The 24,074-nt window shown below is 58.2% G+C and overlaps 1 protein-coding gene across 2 annotated transcripts in view; it reads right to left on the bottom strand.

Moving 5' to 3' along the window:
- Nucleotides 1-235: 235 nt before the first annotated feature.
- Nucleotides 236-24,074, bottom strand: part of SCUBE1 (signal peptide, CUB domain and EGF like domain containing 1) — a 147,078-nt gene continuing 123,239 nt past the window's right edge. For both annotated transcript variants that reach the window (XM_033233693.1, XM_033233694.1), the window contains 12 exons: nucleotides 21,929-22,048; nucleotides 21,472-21,576; nucleotides 19,689-19,805; nucleotides 18,961-19,098; nucleotides 16,515-16,718; nucleotides 11,388-11,549; nucleotides 9,404-9,571; nucleotides 7,925-8,086; nucleotides 7,055-7,252; nucleotides 5,108-5,260; nucleotides 4,574-4,653; nucleotides 236-1,164 (listed from right to left, as the gene is read on the bottom strand). In XM_033233693.1, coding sequence (XP_033089584.1) covers nucleotides 1,012-1,164; nucleotides 4,574-4,653; nucleotides 5,108-5,260; nucleotides 7,055-7,252; nucleotides 7,925-8,086; nucleotides 9,404-9,571; nucleotides 11,388-11,549; nucleotides 16,515-16,718; nucleotides 18,961-19,098; nucleotides 19,689-19,805; nucleotides 21,472-21,576; nucleotides 21,929-22,048 — 1,760 coding nt within the window. In that variant the 3' untranslated portion in view covers nucleotides 236-1,011. The remainder of the gene's footprint in view (nucleotides 1,165-4,573; nucleotides 4,654-5,107; nucleotides 5,261-7,054; nucleotides 7,253-7,924; nucleotides 8,087-9,403; nucleotides 9,572-11,387; nucleotides 11,550-16,514; nucleotides 16,719-18,960; nucleotides 19,099-19,688; nucleotides 19,806-21,471; nucleotides 21,577-21,928; nucleotides 22,049-24,074) is intronic.

Genomic DNA, 24,074 nt, shown 5'->3' with positions numbered 1-24,074 from the left:
CTGCAGTTTATTGCGGGGCCCCTCCACCTCCTAGGAACAGGTCCAAGGGGAAGTATCTTCCACTGGGTCTTGTCCAAGGGCAGCGATGTTGCTGGCAAGGGGACTGGGCTGAGGTCAACACTCCAGCAGAGCATCTGAGCTAGTTCTCGAAGAATTCACGTTCGGAAGCAAGTCCAAGGCAAGCTGTGCTCTCCCCAGCCCCAAGGGCTGCCGGCCTCACAGAAACAAGGGCAAATGCTGGGAGGAGCTGTTTAATGGTTCAGGGAGGCTGATAGCTGCTGGGACTCACTGGGCTCATGCGGGAAGGGATGGGGTCACAATTCATATTTACAGTGACCAAAGGGCATTTTCCTAAAGTACCCACAAATAGAAGTGTATATATATATTTATATTTTTATATATATATATATATATAGAGTACTTCATTAAATGTTCTGTTGAAGGAACGCAGAAACCTCCAGTCTCCTCCCCAGCAGCTCTGTTCCATCCCATCACAGAACCCTTAGAGCGTAACAGCCCGGAGCTGTGGCCTTGCCTGTGGCTGGAGGAGTTGGCAGAGTGTGGGGCCTGCGGATGCTAGCACAAGCTCATCGACCTCCCCGAGACAGCACCTTTGTCCCCTCCTCTCTCCCCTGGCCTCCTGTCTCGAATGACCACGCCTCCCAGAACATAGGCCCCACTTGCCCTCTCTCCTGAAATGCCAGGCCAGGCGGAGGGTCCTGCAATCCTGCTACCTGCAGTCGGTCCGCCAGGGCTCAGGAGAGGGCGCTCTTGGTGTCCTGGGGAAGGGAGGCGGAGGGAGGGAGGGAGGCTTCCTGAAGCAGGGTGCTCCCACAGAGGCAGCGGGTCCGAAGGGTGCCTGGGCTCGGTCTCCATGGGCTGGTCAGCTTCCCTGAAGGGCAGTGCCGTGGGGTTCCCAAGGCGACGAGGAGGCCCATGCAGCTCCCACTGTGGAGGGCAGGTGCGCCCTCCGTGGACCAGGCCACCCCCAGGCAGGGCCACTGCTCCCAGTTATTTGTAGGGCCGCAGGAACCGAGATACTTTGGAGCGCAGCAGTTTGATGAAGGACCGTGGGAACATCTCCTTGGACTCCTGGGCTGTGTACTTGAAGTAGTTCTGGGGATGGGCCAGCACGTCGAAGAGGGCCTTGATCAGCTTCTTGTCCTGTAAGATAGGGGGGATGGGAGGTGGGGGAGGCTTGGGGCCTGTAGGGTCTGTGGGGTGGTGCCAGGCTGGGGGAGGGGAGAGAGTTGGGCTGGCTGGTGGGTTTCAGGACCCCACAGACCTTTTGGTTTTAATAGTATAACTGGTTTTTATTTATTTATTTATTTTGAGACAGAGTCTTGCTCTGTCACCCAGGCTGGGGTGCAGTGGCGCGATCTTGGGTTACTGTACCTCTGCTTCCCGAGCTCAAGTGATTCTTCTGCCTCAGCTGCCTGAGTAGCTGGGATTACAGGCACGTGCCACCACACCTGGCTAATTTTTGTCTTTTCAGTAGAGACAGGGTTTCACCACGTTGGCCAGGTTGGTCTCAGACTCCTGACCTCAGGTGATGCACCCACCTCGGCCTCCCAAAGTGCTGGGATCACAGGCGTGAGCCACCGCGCCTGGCCCGTAACTGGTTTTTAAATAGATCCTTGGCATTAACTCTTGGGATTCCAATAAGATTTTACTAAAGGCCAGGTGTGGTAGCTCACACCTGTAATCCTAGCACTTTGGGAGGCTGAGGCAGGCAGATCATCTGAGGTCAGGAGTACGAGACCAGCCTGATCAACATGGCGAAACCCCATCTCTACTAAAAATACAAAATTAGCTGGGTGCGGTGATGCATGCCTGTAATCCCAGCTACTCGGGAGGCTGAGGCATGAGAACTGCTTAAAACCAGGAGGCAGAGGTTGAAGTGAGCCGAGAGTAAGCCACTGCACTCCATGCTGGATGACAGAGCTAGACTGTCTCAAAACAAACAACAAAAAAGATTTTATTAACAAAGGGTTCCACTGCAAAACAACACAACACAACCAACATTTGCAAATAGAGAACACTCAGCCAAGAGCACAGGCTTTGCAGCCGGCAGATCCCAAATCATCACTTCAGGCCTGCTAGCTGGCCCCCTGGACCTCAGGGACATAGCTTTGCTGCTCTGAATTTCATTCTTCCCTGCACAGAGAGCTCATGATGCCTCTTCCTGGGGCTGTGAGGAAAATGGTCTGCACTGGCGTGAGCAGAGAGCCTGTCCTCAGCAGTGCTCAGTACAGATTTGCTGTGGGGATCTAGGCAGCAAATGGGGACTGTCCTCCGGAGCAGTCTCTGGAGGGCACATGCAGTCCCTGCCCTCTCTGAGCCCCAGGTTCTCGTCTTTCTAGTGGGGCACTGGCTGCCACCCTGGGCAGAAACTATGGAGCAGAGGTGAGACCTGGCGTAGGTCTGGTTCCTGACCGAGTCCCCAGAGCCTGGCCCAGGGAAGGTGCTCAGCAAATGGTGACCACCACCTGTTGGGGCGTGAGGGCTCCTCGTCCTACTGACTCTGGCTGCATCTGCTGTGTCTGGGGTGGACCTGTCCTGGCACACACTCATCTCTGTGTACACACCCACCACACCCCCTCACCACACACACCCCTATATACACACCATACACCCACTCCCCACACACTCACCCCTGCACAGACCACACACCCCACACCCCCTCACCACACACACCCCTATATACACACCATACACCCACTCCCCACACACTCACCCCTACACAGACCACACACCCCACACCCCCTCACCACACACACCCCTATATACACACCATACACCCACTCCCACACACTCACCCCTACACAGACCACACACCCCACACCCCTCACCACACACACCCCTATATACAAACCATACACCCACTCACCACACACCCCTACACAGACCACACACCCACCACACCCTTCACCACACACACCCCTATATACACACCACACACCCACTCACCACACACCCACTCACCACACACCCACTCACCACACACCCCTACACACACCACACCCCCCACACCTCTATTCACCACACACACCACACGCTCCCACTTACCAAACACAGCCCCACCTCCATTCACCACACACACCCCCATACACACCACACACCCCCTCACCACACACCCCCATACACACCACACCCACCACAGCCCCCCTCACTACACCCTCCCCACCACACCCACTCCACACACACCCCCACACACCCAGCACATACACCTACATACACACTGCACACCCACTCACACACCCCACACTCAAACCCACCACACACCCCTACACACACACCAGTCACCACACACACGGAACACCTCCAAACTCACCACACATGCCTCCACGAACACAGCACACAGCACACGCCCCACACACATGCGTGCCCTGAACCCACACCCTGGAGACAGACACTCCTGCCCTCTGTGCTGGGGCGATGCCGGCGCTGGAGGCAGCGTTGACCATGAACCCCGGCAGCTCCTCCCCCGCAAGGGGGGCCGGGACTAAATAGTCACAGAACAAAGCTAAAGTGAGTGCTGGTGGCTGCCAGGAAGGAGGGGCGCGTGGGGCCCAAGGGCTGCGGAGGGTGTACCCAGGTCAGGGGGTCCGGGCAGGCTGCCCAGAGGACGACAGGATGTCCCAGCTGAGGGCGGAAGGCTGGGGGGACGTTCGCTGGGGAAAAAGGTCGGGGAAGGAAGGACGGGCCGAGGGGCCCTGGTAAGTGTGAGGAGCTGGGAGCTGCTGTGGAGGAGGGCGGCCCCCTGGCTGGGGTTTATGTCCCCAAAGCAGCGTCAGGACGCTTTCAGTTTGGGAGCAATGCTCCCAGGGCAGAGCTGGGGGGACAGGGATGCGGGCAGAGAACCCAGGACGTGTCCCTGGTTTCTGCCCAAACAGCTTGAGGAGGAAATCAGGAGCCGAGGGCGGCAGCACGCGACTGGCAGACTATGGGGAGACTCAAGTGAATCTTCCCGAACTCTGCAAAGCATCCTTTCCTCAGACGAGGCAACAGCGGGAGCGCTCTAGCTCTGCCTTCGTCCTCCACACCCCTGGGCTCCTGGGCTGACGGTGCCGCTGCCCAGGGCTGAGCTGGGTGAGTCCTGGGTCCCTGGGCCTCCGGCCAGTACCCACCATGTGACACACCAGGTGGCCCTGCCTCTCCAGGCCGGAAGCAGGAAGAGGAGGGAACCCAGTCCCAGTGGCAGGGGGTCTCCAAGTGACAGGGGCACTGGGTAGATCCCACTGATTCTGAGACGCCCCCCAGAATACCCTCATTCTACAGATGAGGAGCGTGAGGCTGAGAGCCGCTGAGGAACGTGCCCGAGGCCACATCACCAGGTCCTGGTCCCCACGTCCCCACCAAACAGCTTCCCTCAGGCCTCCTGGTCTGGAGGGACAGACATGCAGGACCCAGTCCCCACCATTAGGGCCCTGGGACCCCCACACCTCCTGCTCCTCTCCACCACCACCCCCCCTCCCTTGCTCCTCCAGGGGCCAGGGCTGGGGTAGGGGCGGTCCTGGCTCATCACAGGCCCCATCCCAGGGTTACGTGGATTCCCTTCCAATAAACTCACTTTCAAAATTTCCTGGTGGTTCTCTGAGGCGTACAGGCGCCCATCACGCACGATGTCCTCTATGAGTTGCTGGTAGTCCTCTGGGCCGTGGGTCAGCAAGGGGAGAGGAAGTCGAGGGGCTTGAGACCCACATGCTCCCCCTTCACCTCCAGCCTGTGCCCTCCCTCCCCTGCTCCAGCCACGGGCTCCGGGCTATGGCTGGCCGCAGCTCTGCCTCTGTGGCTTTGAACCTGGGGCTCCCTCCACCTGTATTGTCCTCCTCGGGGTTTCGCTAAGAACCCCCTATTTAGCCCTCAAAACCCTGCTTGGGCAGCATCTCGGCTGAAGCCTGCAGATGCCACTCACTGCTGCCTTGCCTGTACCACCCGGTACCACCCTCAGCCTGACTCTGGCCTCTGACAGGGTTCGTTCTGCTTCAGGTCTGTCCCTGCCAGGTCGCAGCTCCCTGAGGGTGGGGACGTGTGACTCATCTCTGTCTCCAGGGCCCTGCCTGAGCTGTGCACAGTGGGCCATGAAGACAGTTGGGTGTCTTACCATCATAGGTGACATAGGGCACTTGGAAGCCTTTGCCGCTATTGCCTTCATTGGATTTGAACTGGATCCAGAGCTTCCGGGAGCGGGAGGTGAAGGCAATGGGCCTCTCGTAGGTCTGGCAGGTCTCATAGGTGGTGATGGATGTGGGCGAGGCTGCAGGTGAAGCACCATTGCTGAGTCGCCCCAGGTAGGCAGCTCCTCCTGCCCTAGGCCACTTGCCTCCCATCCAGTCCGCCACCCAGCACCTGGACCGAACGCCTGGTACCCCAAACACAACGGCTTCGTCTTTGTGCTTGTTCCTTCTGCCTCCGAGGCCCTTCCCTACCCTCAACCCTGGTTCCTACGTGTCCTTCTTAGACCCATCTCTGTGTCCCCTCTTCCAGGAAGCCTCCCTGACTGCGCCCTCCCTCCCCTCCCAAGATCCTGCTCTGCTCTGGTGAACCCCTTATCACAGCCCCTCCATTGGTGGGTCTCTGTCTCCCTCCAGCTAACTGCTCCTCCATGACAGGGCTCAGGCCTGCACTTGGCGCAAGGCCAGGGCGGGAGTGGAAGCTGGGGGAGGGCATGGGAGATGAACCGGCACTGACTGCTGGGACCAGAGGCACAGACTTGGGAAGTCCCTTCTCCCCAAGAGCAAATGCACCAGCAAGGCCCACTGAGCGCTGATCTCCCGAGGAGGAAATCAGGAGCCGAGTGCGGCAGTGTGGGCACAGCCTGTGACTGGCAGGTGAACCTTCCCAAACTCTGTAAACTATCCTTTTCTGAGACGCGGTGACAGTGGGAGCGCCCCAGCCCTGCCTCTCCCCACCTAACGGCTCCTCGGCAAGGCCTCACAGCTCCCTGGGAGCCTTCCTGAGGAGCCCTCATGGGGGAGAGGCAGGGCTTCACTTGAGCTCAGCCTTGTGGTGGGAGACAGAAGGACTGGTGCTGGAGGCAGGGGAGCGGGTGAGGGGAATGGGCGGGGAAGGTGGTCCCGGGCCGGTCCCTTGCCCATCTGCACACTGTGGCTTTTGGCTGGTCAGCTGCGTCAGCCTTGCTGACATTTGTCTACTCATTAGCTATGCTGAGTAACTCCTGCCCAGGATAATGCAGCTCAGCCCTCAGGCCCCTCCCCAGCCCCTCCTCTGGCCGGTCTCTGTAGTCGCTGTGTACCCAGAGATCTTCTCTGGCCAGTGTTTGTGGGTGTCTGGGTTCCTGCTCTTCCTTCCCTAACACTCGGACTTGGAGCTCGCTCCCATGGGTGCCCAAAGCCTGACAGCAGCGAGGTCCCCTGGCCAGGGACGCTGCAGGGGTTTGGCTGGCGCTGGGGGGGCTCAGGGGCCTCCCAGGCATTCCTGCTGCTGTGGCCAGCTGGGCACACACGCGGTCACACCCACTGCTGAGTCCAGTCCTCTCTCATGCCATTCCATCCTTCACTCCCTGAAGTCTCAAGAGGAGCCCTGACGGGGGAGGATGAGCCAGGAGTCCAGGGCTCCCAGAGGGGCAGGGAGGGCTCTCTGAGCTGGTATCTTGTGTGGTGCATGGGACCGCCATGTAGTCCCCTAAACCTCAGCAGGCAGGAGGAGACCTGTGGAGCTGGAGCCTGAGGTCTTGCCCTGAGCTGTGCGGCAGAAAGCGGTGGGAAGGGGCCCTGCGGCTGGTCTTGCCACTGGGATGAGGGCCGGGCTTGTGGCCGGAGTTGAGACGAGGCCTGACCCTGTCCCAGCATCCACTCTCAGGGTACCCTAAGCTCTCCGGATCTTTCCATAGAACTCTGTAAAGCCAGCTCTTAGACCCAAGTGGGTTTCCACCCTGCCTCCCAGGTGGACTCTGAGGGGCTGGTCCCCTGAGCTCCAGGGCCCTCCTCTCTGCCCTGTGAAGGCAGCGATCCTGCCTGGTGGAACCGCAGCGACACGGGGGTGCAAACGGGGCTGAGGCTGCCTCTGGTCCCCTCCACCTGCCACGTACCACTCTTCCTCATGACTAGAACATCGCCGCACTCATCCTCGATGGGCAGGAAGATCTCCGGGACCACGATGAGGATCCTGCGCTTTGGGGGAGGTGCGATGAGCCAGACGCATTCAGCATTGGCTGGGTAGTCGCCAGGGTAGTTGGGGGACTCGATGTACCCGGTGTAGTCACCAAGCTCGCCGCCGCAGTGCTGGTCTGTGGGCACAGTGGCCCAAGGGCCTCATCAGGCTCTGCTGGGTGGGGGCCCTGGCTGGTCAGGCCTCTAACCACCCGGGAGGCCTAGCGCAGGGCTGGAAGGTACTCTTGTCCCCTCCCACACCAGCCCTCAGACCCTGAGCCCATCCTCCTTGGGGACCCTGCCTGGGCTACCCCCAGAGCAGGAAGGCAGGTCCCCTGTTCACACCTGTGGTTACCTGGGGCCCAACCTGGGAGCTGCTTCTTACTGGGCTGCTATGCCTGCAGGCCCACCCTATTTCTCTGTGGCTGGGCCTTGTCAGGGGCAGTGAGAGGGCCTGGAGCCCTGTGCTGTTTAGCAGCCCCGTCAGTGCCCCTGTAGTCTGTCAGCTCCCCCAGCAGACCCAGAAACTAGAGCAGGACCTGGCCCAGGGCAGAGGCTCAGGCTGTGTTGGGTGAGCAGTGGGAACTGATGAACGATGGGCACCATTGTGGGCTCTGTAGAGTGGGCCAAGCCAGGGCTGCCCCTTTGGTGCCATAGGCCTCCAGACGGCTGCAGGGCACCCAAGAGCAGATGTGACGGAACGGGAGAAGTCCAGTGTCCTTGTGTGAGATCAGGTCTCCTCCTGCCTCCACAACCTGCCCAGCCCCTCCCGCGTTCCCAGCTTCCCGCCACGGAGCAGCAGCACCCACTTTTGCAGTGTGTGACGTTGGTAGAGCCATCGAAGTCTGTGCTGGTGTTGCCCGGACAGGTGATGCAGTGGTTCTGGCCAAACTCAGGCTGGTAGGTGCCGATGGGGCAGCGGATGCAGCGGTGGGTGGTGGTGTTGTAGTGGTGGCCAGGGGAGCAGTGCACTACCGGGGGACACAAGGCAGTGTGGTGGGTGTGGAGGGGTGCAGGGAAAGGGCAGCGCTGGGGAGCTGTCCCCAGGACCTCCCATGCCCTCGAGGTCTGTCTTGGCACAGAGTTCAAGGCTCTTGCCCACCGCACCATGACCTCCCACCACCCTCGCTCCGCCACGGCTGGGAAGAGCCCTTGGCGTGGGGGTCACATGGCAGGTTGATGTGATGTTCGCTCCAGCAAAACAGGGACCACACAGGCCACCTTGATGGGAGCAATTTTCAGGGAGAGTGGGGGCGATGATGTGACCAGAGGCCTTCAGGGGAGACAGGGAGGAGGGGAAGTGGAGCCAGCCAGGCCAAACCCTCTTTCTGCAAGGTTGCTGGGGCAGGAGAGACAGGCGGCCAGAGTCTGAGGGGTGGCGGGGTGGGGGGCTAGAGGTGGGCAATTTTTTTTTTTTTGAGATGGAGCCTCGCTCTGTCACCCAGGCTGGAGTGCAGTAGCGCCATCTTGGCTCACTGTAAGCTCCGCCTCCGGGGTTCCATCGATCCTCCCCTCCCAGTCTCCCGAGTAGCTGGGATTATAGGTGCACATCACCACGCTCGGCTCATTTTTTTGCATTTTTTTTTAGTAGAGATGGGGTTTCGCCATGTTGGTCAGGCTGGCCTCAAACTTCTGACCTCAGGTGATCCACCTGCTTTGGCCTCCCAAAGTGCTGGGATTATAGGCGTGAGCCAGCTCACCTGGCTTCAATTCTTTTTTCAAATGGGCAAATTAAGAGCAGTTTGTATGTGCAGGGGAGTTTCTGGTGATGTGGCTGGCTCCAGGGGGCTGAGGGCCAGGCTGCCTGGACAGACGGACAGACGCTGAGAGGGAGCGCGGTGGGGAAGCAGGGTCAGCAGCTGAGAATGGGGAGGACTTGGGGGAGTTGGTGAGTGAGGGAAGACGGGATGCAGACCTGGGTGGGACCAGGTGCCCTGAACAGACAGCAGTTGAGGTGATACCTTGATCCCACTTCTGCTCCCACACTCCTGCCCCCTCCTCACCCTCCCAACCTCCCTTCTAGATGCTGCTCAAGCCCTTCTGTCCCCAGAGCCCTCCCCAGTGCTCTGAGGAGCTGCTGCTCCCCCTGGAGCTCAGAAAGCTCTCAGCTGTAAGATGTCCCTGTCCTAATGCAGGGCACAGTGGGTCGCCCACACCTGACAGCTCCAGGCTCCTCTTCTGAGCTGGGAGGTTTGCCATGTGGAGATGAGAGGGGCTCGGGGAAGCCTTCCTGAGCAGCGCAGCCCTGCCTCTTGGGGTGGGCGGGCATGGTGCGGGGACATGCTCACCTTTAGCCTCGCAGTCCTGGAAGGAGGTGGTGCCTTCGTGTTTGGTGAGCAAACCCCCTCCGCAGGGGAAGCAGCTGGTGCGCCCAGGCTCAGGCTGGTACGTGCCCACGAGGCAGGCCTGGCAGGGCTTGAAGCCATCAGCCGAGAAGAAGCCTGGAGAACACTGGCCTAGAAGTCAGAGGTCACGGCTCAGGTGGGCAGGAGGGCGCCGCAGGGCCGAGGCTGTGGGTGGTCTCAGGCCCTGCTCTTGGCCCTTGCCTGGCCCTGGAAAAGGTACCAGGCACCCGAGGCCTGGGGTGGGGATGGGGTGGGGAGAACGCAGCAGCCTGAATGCAGGAGGCTGGGCCCTGGTCCGGATGTTGCCAGCGGCTCATGTGCGGCCTTGGTCAAGCTGGCTTTCCTTCTCCCACCAGCAAGAAGGCCTGGGGGTTGAAGAGCAAGATCTTGCTGCTGAGCTGGGAAGGGGACCCACGGGTGGAGCGGGAGGTCACATGTTTCAGAGGGGCTCTCCCTGGGGGGCAGGCTGCACCGGGGTCTTCACAGAAGGGGCACCTGCTCAGCTTCAGGGTGATGCTGCCTGGTCTACTAGCAGGGCCAGGCCAGAGCAGAGGGAGGCGGGTCTGGGGAGGGTTTCTGAGGTACTCAAGGGCACCCCTGGGACAAAGGGAGGGGACCACAGCAAAGCCAATTTCAGTTCCACATAAAGAATGTTCTAGCATTCCAGCAGACTCAGGATGCAGAGCGTATTCTGGCACTGAGTGAGGGGCAGGTTTAGCGTCCTCTCAGCCCAGACCCTGGGATTCTCAGCTTCTACCCAAACATGGAATCTCCTTCCAGTGGCCACTCCCCCAGGGGTGGAGACCACACTCCTGGAGCGGGCAGTGGGCCAGAGAACAGCTGGCAGCCTGCACGGACTCAGGGCTGGGCTACTGAGCCCTTCTGTGACCGGGAGAAAGCTGGAGGTCTCCGGTATCTGGGACCCCACTCCCCCACCCTCACAGGCACTGTGCTTCTCAGGGTGCTGAGAACCTTCCCCGCGGATTCTCTTGGGTGAAACTCACCGTGGCCTGGGAAGAAAGGCTCATGGGGAGCCTGAGCTAGCTTCACAGATGGAATTAAGTTGGGAGAGGGAGGTAAATGCAAAAGCTCTTTGCAAACCGAATTGTATTTGGTAAACTGAGAAAGGGCTTTCTAGGCCGGGCGCGGTGGCTCACGCCTGTCATCCCAGCACTCTGGGAGGCCGAGACGGGCGGATCACGGGGTCAGGAGATCAAGACCATCCTGGCTAACACGGTGAAACCCCGTCTCTACTAAAAAATACAAAAAACTAGCCGGGCGAGGTGGCGGGCGCCTGTAGTCCCAGCTACTCGGGAGGCTGAGGCAGGAGAATGGCGTAAACCGGGAGGCGGAGCTTGCAGTGAGCTGAGATCCGGCCACTGCACTCCAGCCTGGGCGACAGAGCGAGACTCCGTCTCAAAAAAAAAAAAAAAAAAGAAAAAGAGCTTTCTAAACCGTCTGTGGGCACGTCATGAAGTTCTCTGTGTAGAGCAAAGTTCTTGCTCGAGTATAAGACACACTCTGCAAAGTGTTCCAGTCGCAATGGAATGTTCCGTAAAAGGTAAGCTGTCTGGTTCATCCTAAGGCACTTATGTACCTCCCTTAGAAACCGTAAGTTGATCTGTAGATGCTAAAGTGTTTGCACACTGTGAAGTCCTTTCCACAGTGCACGATGCAGTCCTGAAACACACTGAGTGCAGTGCGGTGCTCAGTGCTGTAGTGCACTCCGAGACTGCGGACGCTGTGGGATCTGCCGTGCACTTTGTAAGTGGTGACCGCACAGACATTGTGAAGGGCTTTGGAAAGGACAAAGAACTTTAGAAAATAGCACGCTCTCTGGCCACACCAGGCACCTGGGCCTTTGACAGGAGGAGCCCCTGCCCACCCCCCACCCCCACCTCTCCTTCTAGGGTAGGCCCACACTTGCCTCCACATTCCGACACGTTGCGGGCACCAGCCAGACCAACCCCGTCACTGCTGGGGCACGGTGTGCAACTGAGCTGGCCTTCTGTGTCCTGGTATGTCCCTGGCATACATGGCACACACTGGCCGAGCTCACCGCCGAAGTGGGTGCCAGGCCCACAGGCAACTGCAGAGGCAAAGTGGAGAGGCTGCTGGAGGCAGAGGTGGGGAGGCCAGGGGGTGTCTCCTGTGTGCTCAAGCCCAGGCTCTCCTGATACGCACAGTCCTTTGTTCCCAAGGACACAGAGGGGCCCCAGACCTATCCCAGAAGAGCCTGGGGCAGGACCCAAGGGGCAGCCATCTGTGAGGGCCATGAAGCCTGGCCCCTCTGGCTGCTGCACCTCAGAGTCCTCTGTGGACCCCTCCATCTCCACCTGCTTATAAAAGCCTGTGGTCCCCACTTCCCCCATACCTCTGTCCTCTCTCTGCTCCACACCCTGCCCTCCAGCTTTAGCAAACTGCCTCCTGGATGTCGCCACTTGGACATGCTACAGTCATTTCACCCCAAAGCTCCCCTGTCCTTCCTGAGCGGAGGAGTTAGGGGCAGTGCGGAGGGCCTGGCGGGGGAGGTGGGAGGGGCGCAGTGAGGAGATGATGGGCTGAAGACGGTGCAGTATGGTTGGCTACACTGAACAAATATGTTAACTGATGAGTAAGAAAGGAAACTGAGTAAATCAGTAAATTAAGGAGAAAGGGAGCCGAGTTTCTCAGCGCTGGAGAAGATGCTTACAAATGCGGAAACGGGAGTGAGGGTTAGAAAGGACCCTGAGGTGTGGAGCGGGAGGCACTGGCATGAACTCATGGTTTTAGAACCCCCCCCACCCATAGATTCCTATGCCTATGTGCGCACCTGTATACACACCTATGCTTTCCAGTTCTGTCCGATGAGAGGGCCTAGAGGCAGTGGTGCTCCAGGAGCAATGAATATCCCAGATTGTGGTTTCTACTCATCATCCTCCTCTCAAAGGAACCAGGGGTCCTTGGGGATTTGGCTGATGCCAGGGGATGGAGAGTGTCGACTGGATCTGAACTAAGGGGAGGCTTGCAGCGTGTGTGTGGCAGGTCAGAAAGACCCAAGAGCCAGCCTGGTGCGGCACCCCTGGCTACCCTGGGGACAGAGTGAGCGCCGAACTAAGTAACATCAGGAATGGATCACAATGCAATGAGTAAGGGGGATCTGAGTCTACAGGGATACAGGCCCAGAGGTAAACGGCCACGGCCACCTGCTTTCCTGCAGGAGAACATGACTAGTGCATGTGGAACGAATGGTAGAGGTGGCTGACGTGGTGGGAGCTGTGCAGAAGTTTGATGAAGAGGAGAATATTGGTCTAAACTCAGAATGTGCCCAGTAAACACTCATCAATCACAGAGGGAAAATGGCGAGTGAAAGTGAAGCCACTGGTGGGGGGGGTATCCTGTGTGGTGGGCTGCGGGTATCCTGTGTGGTGGCTGGGGGTATCCTGTGTGGTGGGCTGCGGGTATCCTGTGTGGTGGGCTGGGGGTATCCTGTGGTGGGCTGCGGGTATCCTGTGTGGTGGGCTGGGGGTATCCTGTGTGGTGGGGCTGGGGGTATCCTGTGTGGTGGGCTGGGGGTATCCTGTGTGGTGGGGCTGGGGGTATCCTGTGGTGGGCTGGGGGTATCCCGTGTGGTGGGCTGGGGGTATCCTGTGGTGGGCTGGGGGTATCCTGTGGTGGGGCTGGGGGTATCCCGTGTGGTGGGCTGGGGGTATCCCGTGTGGTGGGCTGGGGGTATCCCGTGTGGTGGGCTGGGGGTATCCCGTGTGGTGGGGCTGGGGGTATCCCGTGTGGTGGGGCTGGGGGTATCCCGTGTGGTGGGCTGGGGGTATCCCGTGGTGGGGCTGGGGGTATCCCGTGTGGTGGGCTGGGGGTATCCTGTGTGGTGGGCTGGGGGTATCCTGTGGTGGGCTGGGGGTATCCTGTGTGGTGGGCTGGGGGTATCCTGTGGTGGGCTGGGGATATCCTGTGGTGGGCTGCGGGTATCCTGTGTGGTGGGCTGGGGATATCCTGTGGTGGGCTGTGGGTATCCTGTGTGGTGGGCTGGGGGTATCCTATGGGTGGGCTGGGGATATCTGTGGTGGGCGGGGATATCCTGTGGTGGGCTGGGGGTATCCTGTGTGGTGGGCTAGGGGTATCCTGTGTGGTGGGCTGGGGATATCCTGTGGTGGGCTGTGGGTATCCTGTGTGGTGGGCTGGGGGTATCCTGTGTGGTGGGCTGCGGGTATCCTGTGCCTGCTGATGGGGCACCCAGGATCAGGCCTCGAAGCTGAGGTTCCTGCCGGACCCTGGGCCCTGAGTCAGGTCCCCAGGAAAAATCAGAGGGAGCTCTGAGCGTCAGCCCAGAGGAGATGAGGTCGGGACAAGGACAGGAGAGGCAGGAAAAGGAGAGAAGCGGCTCCAGACAGAAGAAGCCTGAAGACACAGTGGAGGGTGACATGTCTTTCTGGATGGGAGCTGGGACCAGAAAGACAAAAGGGACATTGTTGGAAGGACTGCTGAAGCTGAATGGAGTGGGCATGTGGGTTGGATGGTAAAGACTACACACACACGCATGCACACTTACACACATACACACGTGTGGGAGACAGAGGGGGCAGATGCGGTCAAATGTGCACAGGTGGGAAATTTGGATGAATGGAAGTTTTTTGGTCTGTTTGACAATGTTTCTGAAAGTTTGAAATAAATAACTTATTTTGAAATTATTTATTTTTATTTTGAGATGGAGTCTCGCTCTGTCACCCAGACTGGAGTGCAGTGGCATGATCTCAGCTCACTGCAACCTCCGCCTCCTGGGTTCAAGCGATTCTCCTGCCTCAGCCTCCCTGGTAGCTAGGATTGCAGGTGCCCGCCACCATGCCCAGCTAATTTTTGTATCTTGAGTAGAGATGGGGTTTCACCATGTTGGGCATGCTGGTCTCAAACTCCTGACCTCAGGTGATCCACCTGTCTCGGTCTCCCAAAGTGCTGGAATTACAGGCGTGAGCCACCATGCCGGGCCCAAAATAAGTTATTGAAAGTAGAAGAGGCTGGGCATGGTGGCTCACGCCCATAATCCCAGCACTTTGGGAGACCGAGGTGGGCAGATCATGAGGTCAGGAGTTTGAGATCAGCCTGGCCAACACAGTGAAACCCCATCTCTACTAAAAATACAAAAATTAGCCAGACATGGTGGCATGTGCCTGTAGTCCCAGCTACTTGGGAGGCTGAGGCAGGAGAATAGCTTGAACCTGGGAGGCAGAGGTTGCAATGAGCTGAGATTACACCATCGTACTCCAGCTTGGCTACAGAGTGAGACTGCATCTCAAAAACAAAAACAAACAAACAAAGAAAGTAGAAGAATGACATCACCAAGTCCTCTTTGTCCCCCCTTGTCAGTACGGCTGTCTCCCTCCACTGTCTGAGCCAGAGTCCCAGCTTCCCCAATCTGGCCCTTCTCCCGTCAGATGTCACCTCTTCTCCAAAAGCTTCCCCACTTCTCCAGCAGCTTCCCCACCCCCCAGGTGTCACCTCCTCTCCAATAGCGTCTCCCACCCCCGCCAGGTGTCACCTCTTTACCAACAACGTCCCCCACCACCAGGTGTCACCTCTTTACCAACAGCTTCCCCCACCCCACCAGGTGTCACCTCTTCGCCAACAGCTTTCCCCACCCCCGCCAGGTGTCACCTCTTTACCAACAAATTCCCGCCACCCCCGCCAGGTGTCACCTCTTTACCAACAGCTTCCCCCACCCCCGCCAGGTGTTACTTTACCAACAGCTTTCCCCACCCCACCAGGTGTCACCTCTTTACCCACAGCTTCCCCCACCCCTGTCAGGTGTCACCTCTTTACCAACAGCTTCCCCCACCCCCCAGGTGTCACCTCTTCTCTAACAGCGTCCCCCTTGCCAGGTGTCACCTCTTCTCCAACAGCTTCCCCCCGGCCCCCCCCCCCCCAGGAGTCACCTCTTCTCCACCGGCTTCCCCCCGGCCCCCCCTACCAGGAGTCACCTCTTCCCCACCGGCTTCCCAGTTTACACCCCTGGCCAACCCTACTGTTTGAGGCTTCGGACTTGTGGCTCCAACCGCCCATCCAGCATCTGCATGTGGATGACCTGTGAGCATCTCAAACTAAACACGTCCAGCCTGTGCGCCCCTTCCCCCCAGCCCACTCTTCCTCAATTTCCCTCCCCCCAGCCCACTCTTTCTCAAGTCCTTGGGGATCTGGCCCGGATCAGGGAGCAATACCACCTCTGCCCAACTGGCCAAACCCTTGGAGTCGTCCTTGAAGTCTGTCTCTCCCTAGGAGCCCCCTCCGTCTCATGCTCCTCCCCGTCCTTGCTCCGCCCCCTCTACTCAGCCTTCCTGTAACAGTGCGCACCAGCGTGCGTCCTTGCTCTAAGCATTCCTATAGCTCCCCGTCGAACTCAGAGTGGTGTCTGTGGCCTGCCAGGCTCCATCACCTCTGGCCTCACTATACCTGTGGGCGTGTTCACTGGCTCACCGTCTATCTTCCCCACAGGCGTGCGAGCTCCACTAGAACTAGGACTGTCTGGTGTGCTGGTTTTGTCTGTTCTGCCTCCAGGCTCTCCCCTCCAGCCCACACCAGCCCGCTGGGGAATGGCCTCACCTGCTTCCCTGCAGCACGACGCTGCCCTCCTGGGTGGCCCTAGGCCTCACGACATCGCTGTTCTGTCCCCCAACCCTGACTCAGCCTCCCCAACTCCTGGAGCCCTGAGGTCTCAGCTCACGTGACTTCTCCTCCTCCAGGAAGCTTCCTGGAACCACATCCCAGACTGGAGAGGGCCTGTTCTGGTTCCTGTGCCCCCTTGCGCCCCTCGACCGTGGCCTTGCTATCCTGTTCACTCCTTGTCCCTCCTCAGGACTGTGATCACGTGCCCGAGGTCCAGCACAGAGGAGTGCTCTTCCAATGACAGCGATGACCATGAGGGCTGCAGTGCTTCTCCCCAGCAGGCCTCTGCATCTCTCTGTCCCCTCCCCAGGTGTCTGTCTCCCCTGCATGCCCATCACTGTTTACCCCGGCTCATGTGCAAGGAAGGACAGGGTGAGCACTTGAGTGGCCATGGGTAAGGACTCACCGCATTTGCTGTCCTGTAGCACCTGGCCGGCGCCACATGCCCCCTGCCCCTCCAGGGCCTTGGCTGGCCTCTGGGCTACCTCGTACTCAGTGCCTGAGACCTGGACATAGAACTGCTGCCGGCCAATGGACTTGCGCAGGGTCTTGATGGCAGCCTGCAGGCTCTGTTCCGCTCGCTTCCGCAAGCAGTCCGCTTCGCAAGTGTCTGCAGGGGCAGGGAGACAGAACGTGAATCGCTGGCAACCCTGCTAGCCGCTGCCTTTTTAGCTGAGGGCTCCCCTGCGCCAGGCCCTGCACTAGGCTCGGACCACCTCAGCACATTCTCACAACAGTCCCAGGGCAAGGGGCCACTGTCGTGCCCATGTGACAGATGAGGAGGCTGCGGAGCTGGGAGGCAGCGCCTGTCCAAGGCCACGCGGCAGACCTGAGTGCAATCCAGGCAGCTGCCACTGCAACACATCACCCCCCAGGGTGCGACTCATGGGGCAAGAACTCCTTTCTGTCACTCAAAGACCTCGAGGACTGCCACTGTCCCCAGGATAGTGTCCAGCTCTCTGGCCTTGAATCCAAGGCCATTTAAGGTCCAGCCCCGTCTGGCCTTGCCAGCCTCATCCTCTCCACTCTGACACTCCTTGTGGATTCCAATGTTGAACCACCTGGCCCTACTCACTGCTTCCTGGACACCTGCTTCTCTCTCTGACCTCCGTGTGTTTGCCTATTCTTTTTTTTTTTTTATACTTTAAGTTCTAGGGTACATGTGCACAACATGCAGGTTTGCTACCTATGTATACATGTGCCATGTTGGTGTGCTGCACCCATCAACTCGTCAGCACCCATCAACTCATTTACATCAGGTATAACTCCCAATGCCATCCCTCCTCCCTCCCCCTCCCCACAATAGGCCCTGGTGTGTGATGTTCCCCTTCCTGTGTCCAAGTGATCTCATTCTGTTCCCTCTGCCTGAATGCCATTCCTTGCCACCTCTTCCACCCAGTGAGCTTGATTCCAAGCTCTCATTCAAATGGTGCCTCTTCTGGGAAGGCTTCCTGATGTGGTTTGGATATTTGTCTCTTCCAAATCTCATGTTGAAATCTGATCCCTAATGCTGGGGGTGGGGCCTGGTGGGCAGTGTCAGGGTCACGGGCTAGGTCCCTCATGAATGGCCTGGTGCTGTCCTTGTGGTAGTGAGTTCTTGCTGGCTCTACTAGTCCCCACAGGATGTGACTGTTGAAAAGATGTAGGCACCCCCTCCCCCCTCTCTTGCTCCTTTCCTCTTGCCATGGGAGGCCGGCTGCTCTTCACCTTCCTCCTTGATCAGAAGCAGCCCAAGGCCTCACCAGCCAGACACTGCTACCATGTTCTCAGCCAGCCGGCAGAACCCAGAGCCAATAAACTCTTTAGCCTGCAGAGCCCAGAGCCAATAAACTCTTTTCCTGATAAATTATCCAGCCTCAGGTGTTCCTTTTAGCAACGCAAATAGACTAAGACATTTCCCTTTTTTTTTTTTTTTTGAGATGGAGTCTCACTCTGTTACCCAGGCTGGAGTGAAGTGGTTCGATCTCAGCTCACTGCAACCTCTGCCTCCCGGGTTCAAGCGATTCTCCTGCCTCAGCCCCCTGAGTAGCTGAGATTACAGGTGCCCACCACCACACCTGGCTAATTTTTGTATTTTTAGTAGAGACAAGGTTTCACCATGTTGGCCAGGCTGGTCTTGAACTCCTGACCTCAAGTGATCCACCCACCTTGGCCTCCCAGAGTGCTGGGATTACAGGTGTGAACCACCGCGCCCAGCCAGACTAAGACATTTCCTAAGCCCTCCCGTGGGGAGAGACCTCAGCTGTATGCATTGTTTGTTCTTGTGCCCCCACCCCGTCCCCCCACCGAGAGTCTCACCTGGTAATGGGTGGTTTGCACATGCGTCTCCCTCTCTGGCTGAGAGTGTTACCTGGGTGGAGACTTTTCTTTTCACAGTGTCCAAGCCCACAGCCAGGCCCACACCACACTTATCTGCTGACAGATCGCAGCTCTTCAACATCAATGACTCACAAGTTGACACTCATGTATAGCCAAGAGCAACGTGCTGCTGTGACACCTGAGCCAGCATTAGAACCCCCTTCTGGAACCAGGAAAGACAGTCCTTGGCTCAACCATTCTAGGGGGGCTGTATCTATTTGTCCTCCTGGGCCCCAGCAGGAGTGTGGAGGGGCAGATAAGGGTCATGTGACTTTTGCGGTCACCTTGTCTCATTGCCCTGGGCTGCCTCTTCTATCCTGGCTGCAGGCGTTGATCCCTGCCAGCTCCCTTTGCTTGTGGGCCTGCCTCTGTCTCCAGCCACAGCTGTGCTCTGGTGGGAGCCCAGCTTCATGCCTGGCAGGCCCCTGGCAGCGCCCCCAGCCTGTTGTCCTCCTTCAGGCCTGCAGAAGCCCCCAAGAAAACCCCTCACCTACCTGAGGCCTCTTCCATCTTTGTCTCGATCTCAAACTCTGCTGTGATGTGGGACACCTCCTTGGATGGGGACTTGCGGCCACGGCGCCTCTTCTTGGAGGAGTCACACTTGAGGGTCACGAAAGTCACATGGCAGTGGTCTGGACAAGGAATGGACCACTGTGGCAAAGGCGGCATGGGACAGGCAGCAAGGTCCTACCAAGCCCTGCACAGAGTACCATCGGCAAGGACCCCCGTGCCTAGCAGTCCGTGGTGCAGATGCAAAAACTCAGGCTAGAGAAGGCCAGGGCTGGCTCGGGGTCTCAGGAGGGGCTGGTGGCTGAGCCAGGTCTCATGCCTGGTCCATCACGCTGCTGCAGGTGGAGGCACCTCCTACATATTCATGAATGAGGCTGCGACCCCAGCTCTGGGCCTGCTGAGGGTTTGGTCAGTGCAGACTGGGCTCTGGGCAGAGCCTGCTGCGTGCTGAAAGCTCTGTTAGGTTTGAGGAGGAATCTTCACGGGGACAGAGCTGGTGCCTTCCTCTGGGGCCCCTCGTACCAAGTTTGCCTCTGCTGTTCCCCCAGCCTGGAAGGTCCTTGGAAACTCTCATTCAATAAACAGCTGCCAGGTGAGAGAGGCCTCCACCCTCGGAAACCAGACTCGCTGGACCCTGGGGCCCCAGCTCCCAGGCATGAGGACTCTCCCACAGCCCTCTCGGTGTGGGTTGGCAGCAGGGTGGCCCACTCACCCAGCAGCGGCTGCCTGGCGGTCTCCTTTGCTCGCGCCTGGCTGTGGGGCCGGAGATGGCACTTGGCATCTCGGATCTTGAAGCGGGCCTTCTGTTTGATGGGGGTGGCAGGGGCATCTGGGGAAAGCCAAAATTCCCCCAGGTGGTGGCCTCTCCTGCAGGCAAGGAGGTGGTGGGGGACAGGGGCTGCCACGGACAAATCCATCTGGGGCTGGGGCTTGGTCTGAGTCCCTGTGCCCTGATAGCTCTCCTGGCGTGGGGGACCCTCTCCTGCCCCCTTTCTCTCCCTGCAAGGCCTAAAACAGGTGAACACACGGATGGTGGGGTCAAGCTCAAGCCCAGGGGCCACCCACCAGAGGTCTTCTTTGAAGGAGGAAAGGGATCTTCCTACCTCCTCCCCATCACCAAGCCATGACTGTGTTTTAGGAAAGAGCGTAGAACAGAAGAGAGAGGAGAGCAAGGAAGGGAAGGTGCTTTGAGATACTGTAGATTCCCAGGACTGCTGGTTCCTTGCAAGAGCAAATCATAGCCCTTGGACTAAAGAATCCTACCACCACAGGTGCTTAGAATAAAAACACGTATGCATTCAATATACACAAATGGGCCAGGTGCAGTGGCTCACGCCTGTAATCCTAGCACTCTGGGAGGCCGAGGCAGGCAGATCACTTGAGGTCAGGGGTTTGAGACTAGTCTGACCAACATGGTGAAACCCTGTCTCTACTAAAAATACAAAAATTAGCCAGGTGTGGTGATGGGCACCTGTAATCCCAGTTATTCGGGAGGCTGAGGCAGGAGAATTGCTTGAACCTGGGAGGCAGAGGTTGCAGTGAGCCGAGATCACATCACTGCACTCCAGCCTGGGTGACAGAGTGAGACTCCGTTAAAAAAAAAAAAAATAGGCTGGGCGCGGTGGCTCAAGCCTGTAATCCCAGCACTTTGGGAGGCTGAGACGGGTGGATCACGAGGTCAGGAGATCGAGACCATCCTGGCTAACATGGTGAAACCCCGTCTCTACTAAAAAATACAAAACACTAGCCGGGCGAGGTGGCGGGCGCTTGTAGTCCCAGCTACTTGGGAGGCTGAGGCAGGAGAATGGCGTGAACCCGGGAGGCGGAGCTTGCAGTGAGCTGAGATCCGGCCACTGCACTCCAGCCTGGGTGACAGAGAGAGACTCCGTCTCAAAAAAAAATAAAAAAAAATAAAAATAAATAAAAATAATAATAAAAATAAAGAACCATACAGAAATGCACCTATCTATCAAATTCAGCATCCTGAGTAAGAAAAGTTGCTGAAGACACAACCCCCAGCTCCTTAGCTGGCAGGCGCTAAGGCTGGCTGTGCCATGCTGACCAAGCCCGGCGGGTTGCTCCCGAATGGCTGGGACCGTGCTGCACCTTGACGCTTCTCGGCACGCTCTGCACAGCCAGGCCAGCTCTGACTCGGGAGAATCTAACAGCCCCAGCAGATGTGGCTTACTCCACCCAGACAGTCTGAGATCTGTACACTCACAGCACGCTAGGGTCCCTGAACCACTCTGGCTGTGACCTCAGAGCCGGAAGGGCCCTCCCATGGTTCCCTGACCCTGGGCTGGAACTCGGCCTGCAGCACGCTGGCTTCTAGGTCCTGGGCCTGGCTCATCACCAGTGCCCCAGGCCACACGGGGCAGGGCCGAGAGCAGGAAGGTCTTCCCTGGGCGGTGCCCCTTCCTCCCCTGCCAGCATGATGCTGGATGCAAAGTCAAGGTCACCCACTGGCATGCAGCATGGACAGGCCGAGGGGTTACCTGAGCAGCTGGGCCCGAGGTCAGAGCTGGTGCCGTTGCGTTTCTGCAGCGCCTTGCCCTGCGGCCCTGGAACTCCGCAGCTCAGGACGTAGCTATTTTCCGAGTCTGCAGAGAAGCCAGTGGGTGAGGTGGGCCTGGGTGCGCCTCCCTCCCACGGCCCTCAGATTCTTGGGGCCTCCGAGGGATTGTGGAGTGAGATGAAGATTAGGACAGATTCTTCCGCCAGTTTCTGCTACACAACCACAGGTAAGTGGCCAGGAGGAAGGAGCCCACTGGGTTTACTGAGGACAGTGAGGCCCACAGAAAACCAGACAGCTGCCTTAGGGTCACTCAGTTTATCAGAGACCCTCATTCCTAGTTTGGGCTCTTTCCTGGAGGACAGCTGGGAGCCATGGTGGGACCCCAGGGAAGAAGAAGCCCCTGCCACAGCACCCCATCTCAGGGACAGCCGGGTTACCTGGCACGAAGAGCGTGTGGGCCGGGCAGGAAAGGAAGCAGCTCTCCACACCGCCCACCTTGCTGCAGGACAGCTGGGCCCGGGGGGAGGTCTTGGCGCGAGAAACACATTTGCCTGTCTCTGTGAAGGGAGATAGTAGAGAGGGCTGAGAGAGGCCAGGGCCAGGGCGGAGGCTTCCTGGAGCCGGGAGGGTCCTGGGCATGGCCTAATGGGGACTCCCCCCACTGCCCTCTTCCATGGCTGGGCTGGCTTGGTGGGAAGGTGCCTGGAGATCACAGGTCCCTTGGTCGTGTGGGGATGCTGGGCCCAGACAGCTGGCTCAGTCCCTCCTCCCGCTCAGGCTCCAGTCCTGGCTGTGAGAAGGTTCCTGTCCCCATCCCCAGACCAGGAACTCCCTGAGGGCAGGGCGGAGTTCTCCAGGGCAGGCGTCTGTTCCCCCGGCGGTAATGGGCTTCCTGGGAGGGGCCATGGGAGGGACTGTTCAGAAGCACCTCTTTGGGGCAGCCCCTGATACAGCCATCAGGTGTCTGGAGATGTCCGAAACAGCCTCCAGAACTTCTCACATGCTGACTTATCTTTAGAGGATGAAAACTTCCCCTGGACTCCGAGGAAAAGACTGACGGTTCTACAGCCGTGGTAAATACCAGAACTGATTTTACAGACAGCTACTGGGTCGGTAACAGCCGGCTTACGTGGCGCACCTCTGAAAGCCAGCTCACGAGTGACAGCCTCACACTCTGCTCAGTCATCAGTGTGGGGTCACTCCAGGGTAACCAGGCTTCCAGGCTCAGGCAAGTCACCTCCCTTCTGTAACCCACACAGGCCATGCTTTTAGACTCCCATCACCCTGATCCCAACCTGCCTGGAATAAGCTTGCTCCAAATCCCCAGGGAAGACCGACAGTTTGCCTTGCTCCCTGAGCCTGCCTGGCCAACACAGTTCCCCCTTTCTTTCTTTTTTCTTTTTTTTTTTTGAGACGGAGTCTCGCTCTGTCTCCCGGGCTGGAGTGCAGTGGCCGGATCTCAGCTCACTGCAAGCTCCGCCTCCCAGGTTCACACCATTCTCCTGCCTCAGCCTCCGGAGTAGCTGGGACTACAGGCGCCCCGCCACCTCGCCCGGCTAGTTTTTTTGTATTTTTTTAGTAGAGACGGGGTTTCACCGTGTTAGCCAGGATGGTCTCGATCTCCTGATCTCGTGATCCGCCCGTCTCGGCCTCCCAAAGTGCTGGGATTACAGGCTTGAGCCACCGCGCCCGGCCAGTTCGCCCTTTCTTAAGTGACAGCTCAGCTTTCTGGTTGCAGATACTGAGCGGTGGCTGATCTCATCCTTTGGTAATTCTGGAGGTTCCTCCAAGATTGTTTTAGAAACTCTTGCTTCCCAGCGTCCTTTGGGAGCCGTGGGCCACAGGTGTCCTTGGTCAAGCCCCTGGGGCCCACATTTTGTCTGTCCTGCTGATTGCTTTCTGGGAGGGCACAGTGCGGCAACACTCTGAGCTCTCACTTGCTTTGCTGCTCTCTTACGCTGACTGCTTTGTTAGCAAGTGGGCCTCTGGCTGCAGAGCAACACCTTGTGTTCAGAGACGCATATTTACCTGCGTGTTCTGCTGCGGGGCACTTTGCTTTTGCTTGACTATTAGATAAAGGTTTATCTCATGAGTTTTGTTGTGCTCTGACTTGTCTTGTATCTGCTGGATAGACAACAGGGTGCTCCTTGGGGAGCAGATGGCAACACAGACCCTGTATCCTTCCAACTCAATGCAAGCTGGCTCCCAGGATCAACAGACAGAGGTCTATGCTACTAGGGGCCAATTCCCGTAGGCGACTAGGCAGAGTTTTCCTTGGGTCTCTTCTAAAATCTTCCTGAGGGCACTCTTGTTCTGCCAACACATGAAAGGAGGTCCCTTTGTTTTCTCCATATTCTGGGGTCACAGCTGTCAGATCACTGACTGCACGGCCCTTTCCAGCCTGTGTATGTTTGGGGGAACCGGGAACGTCATTCTAAGCGCACACTTTTGACTGATGAAAGTGATGATCATGGGCTGGTTATGCCAAGGCTGCAACTTCCCTGGCTGAACTCCTGCAGCCTTATGAATTTAGACTATTATCCTAACTTGTGCTTCTCTTGGTAAATGGCATACTGCCCCCTA

Source organism: Trachypithecus francoisi, unplaced genomic scaffold, assembly GCF_009764315.1.
Source record: "Trachypithecus francoisi isolate TF-2019V2 unplaced genomic scaffold, Tfra_2.0 Lachesis_group14, whole genome shotgun sequence".
Taxonomy (NCBI): domain Eukaryota; kingdom Metazoa; phylum Chordata; class Mammalia; order Primates; family Cercopithecidae; genus Trachypithecus; species Trachypithecus francoisi.
This window is presented reverse-complemented; position numbering and strand designations above follow the sequence as displayed.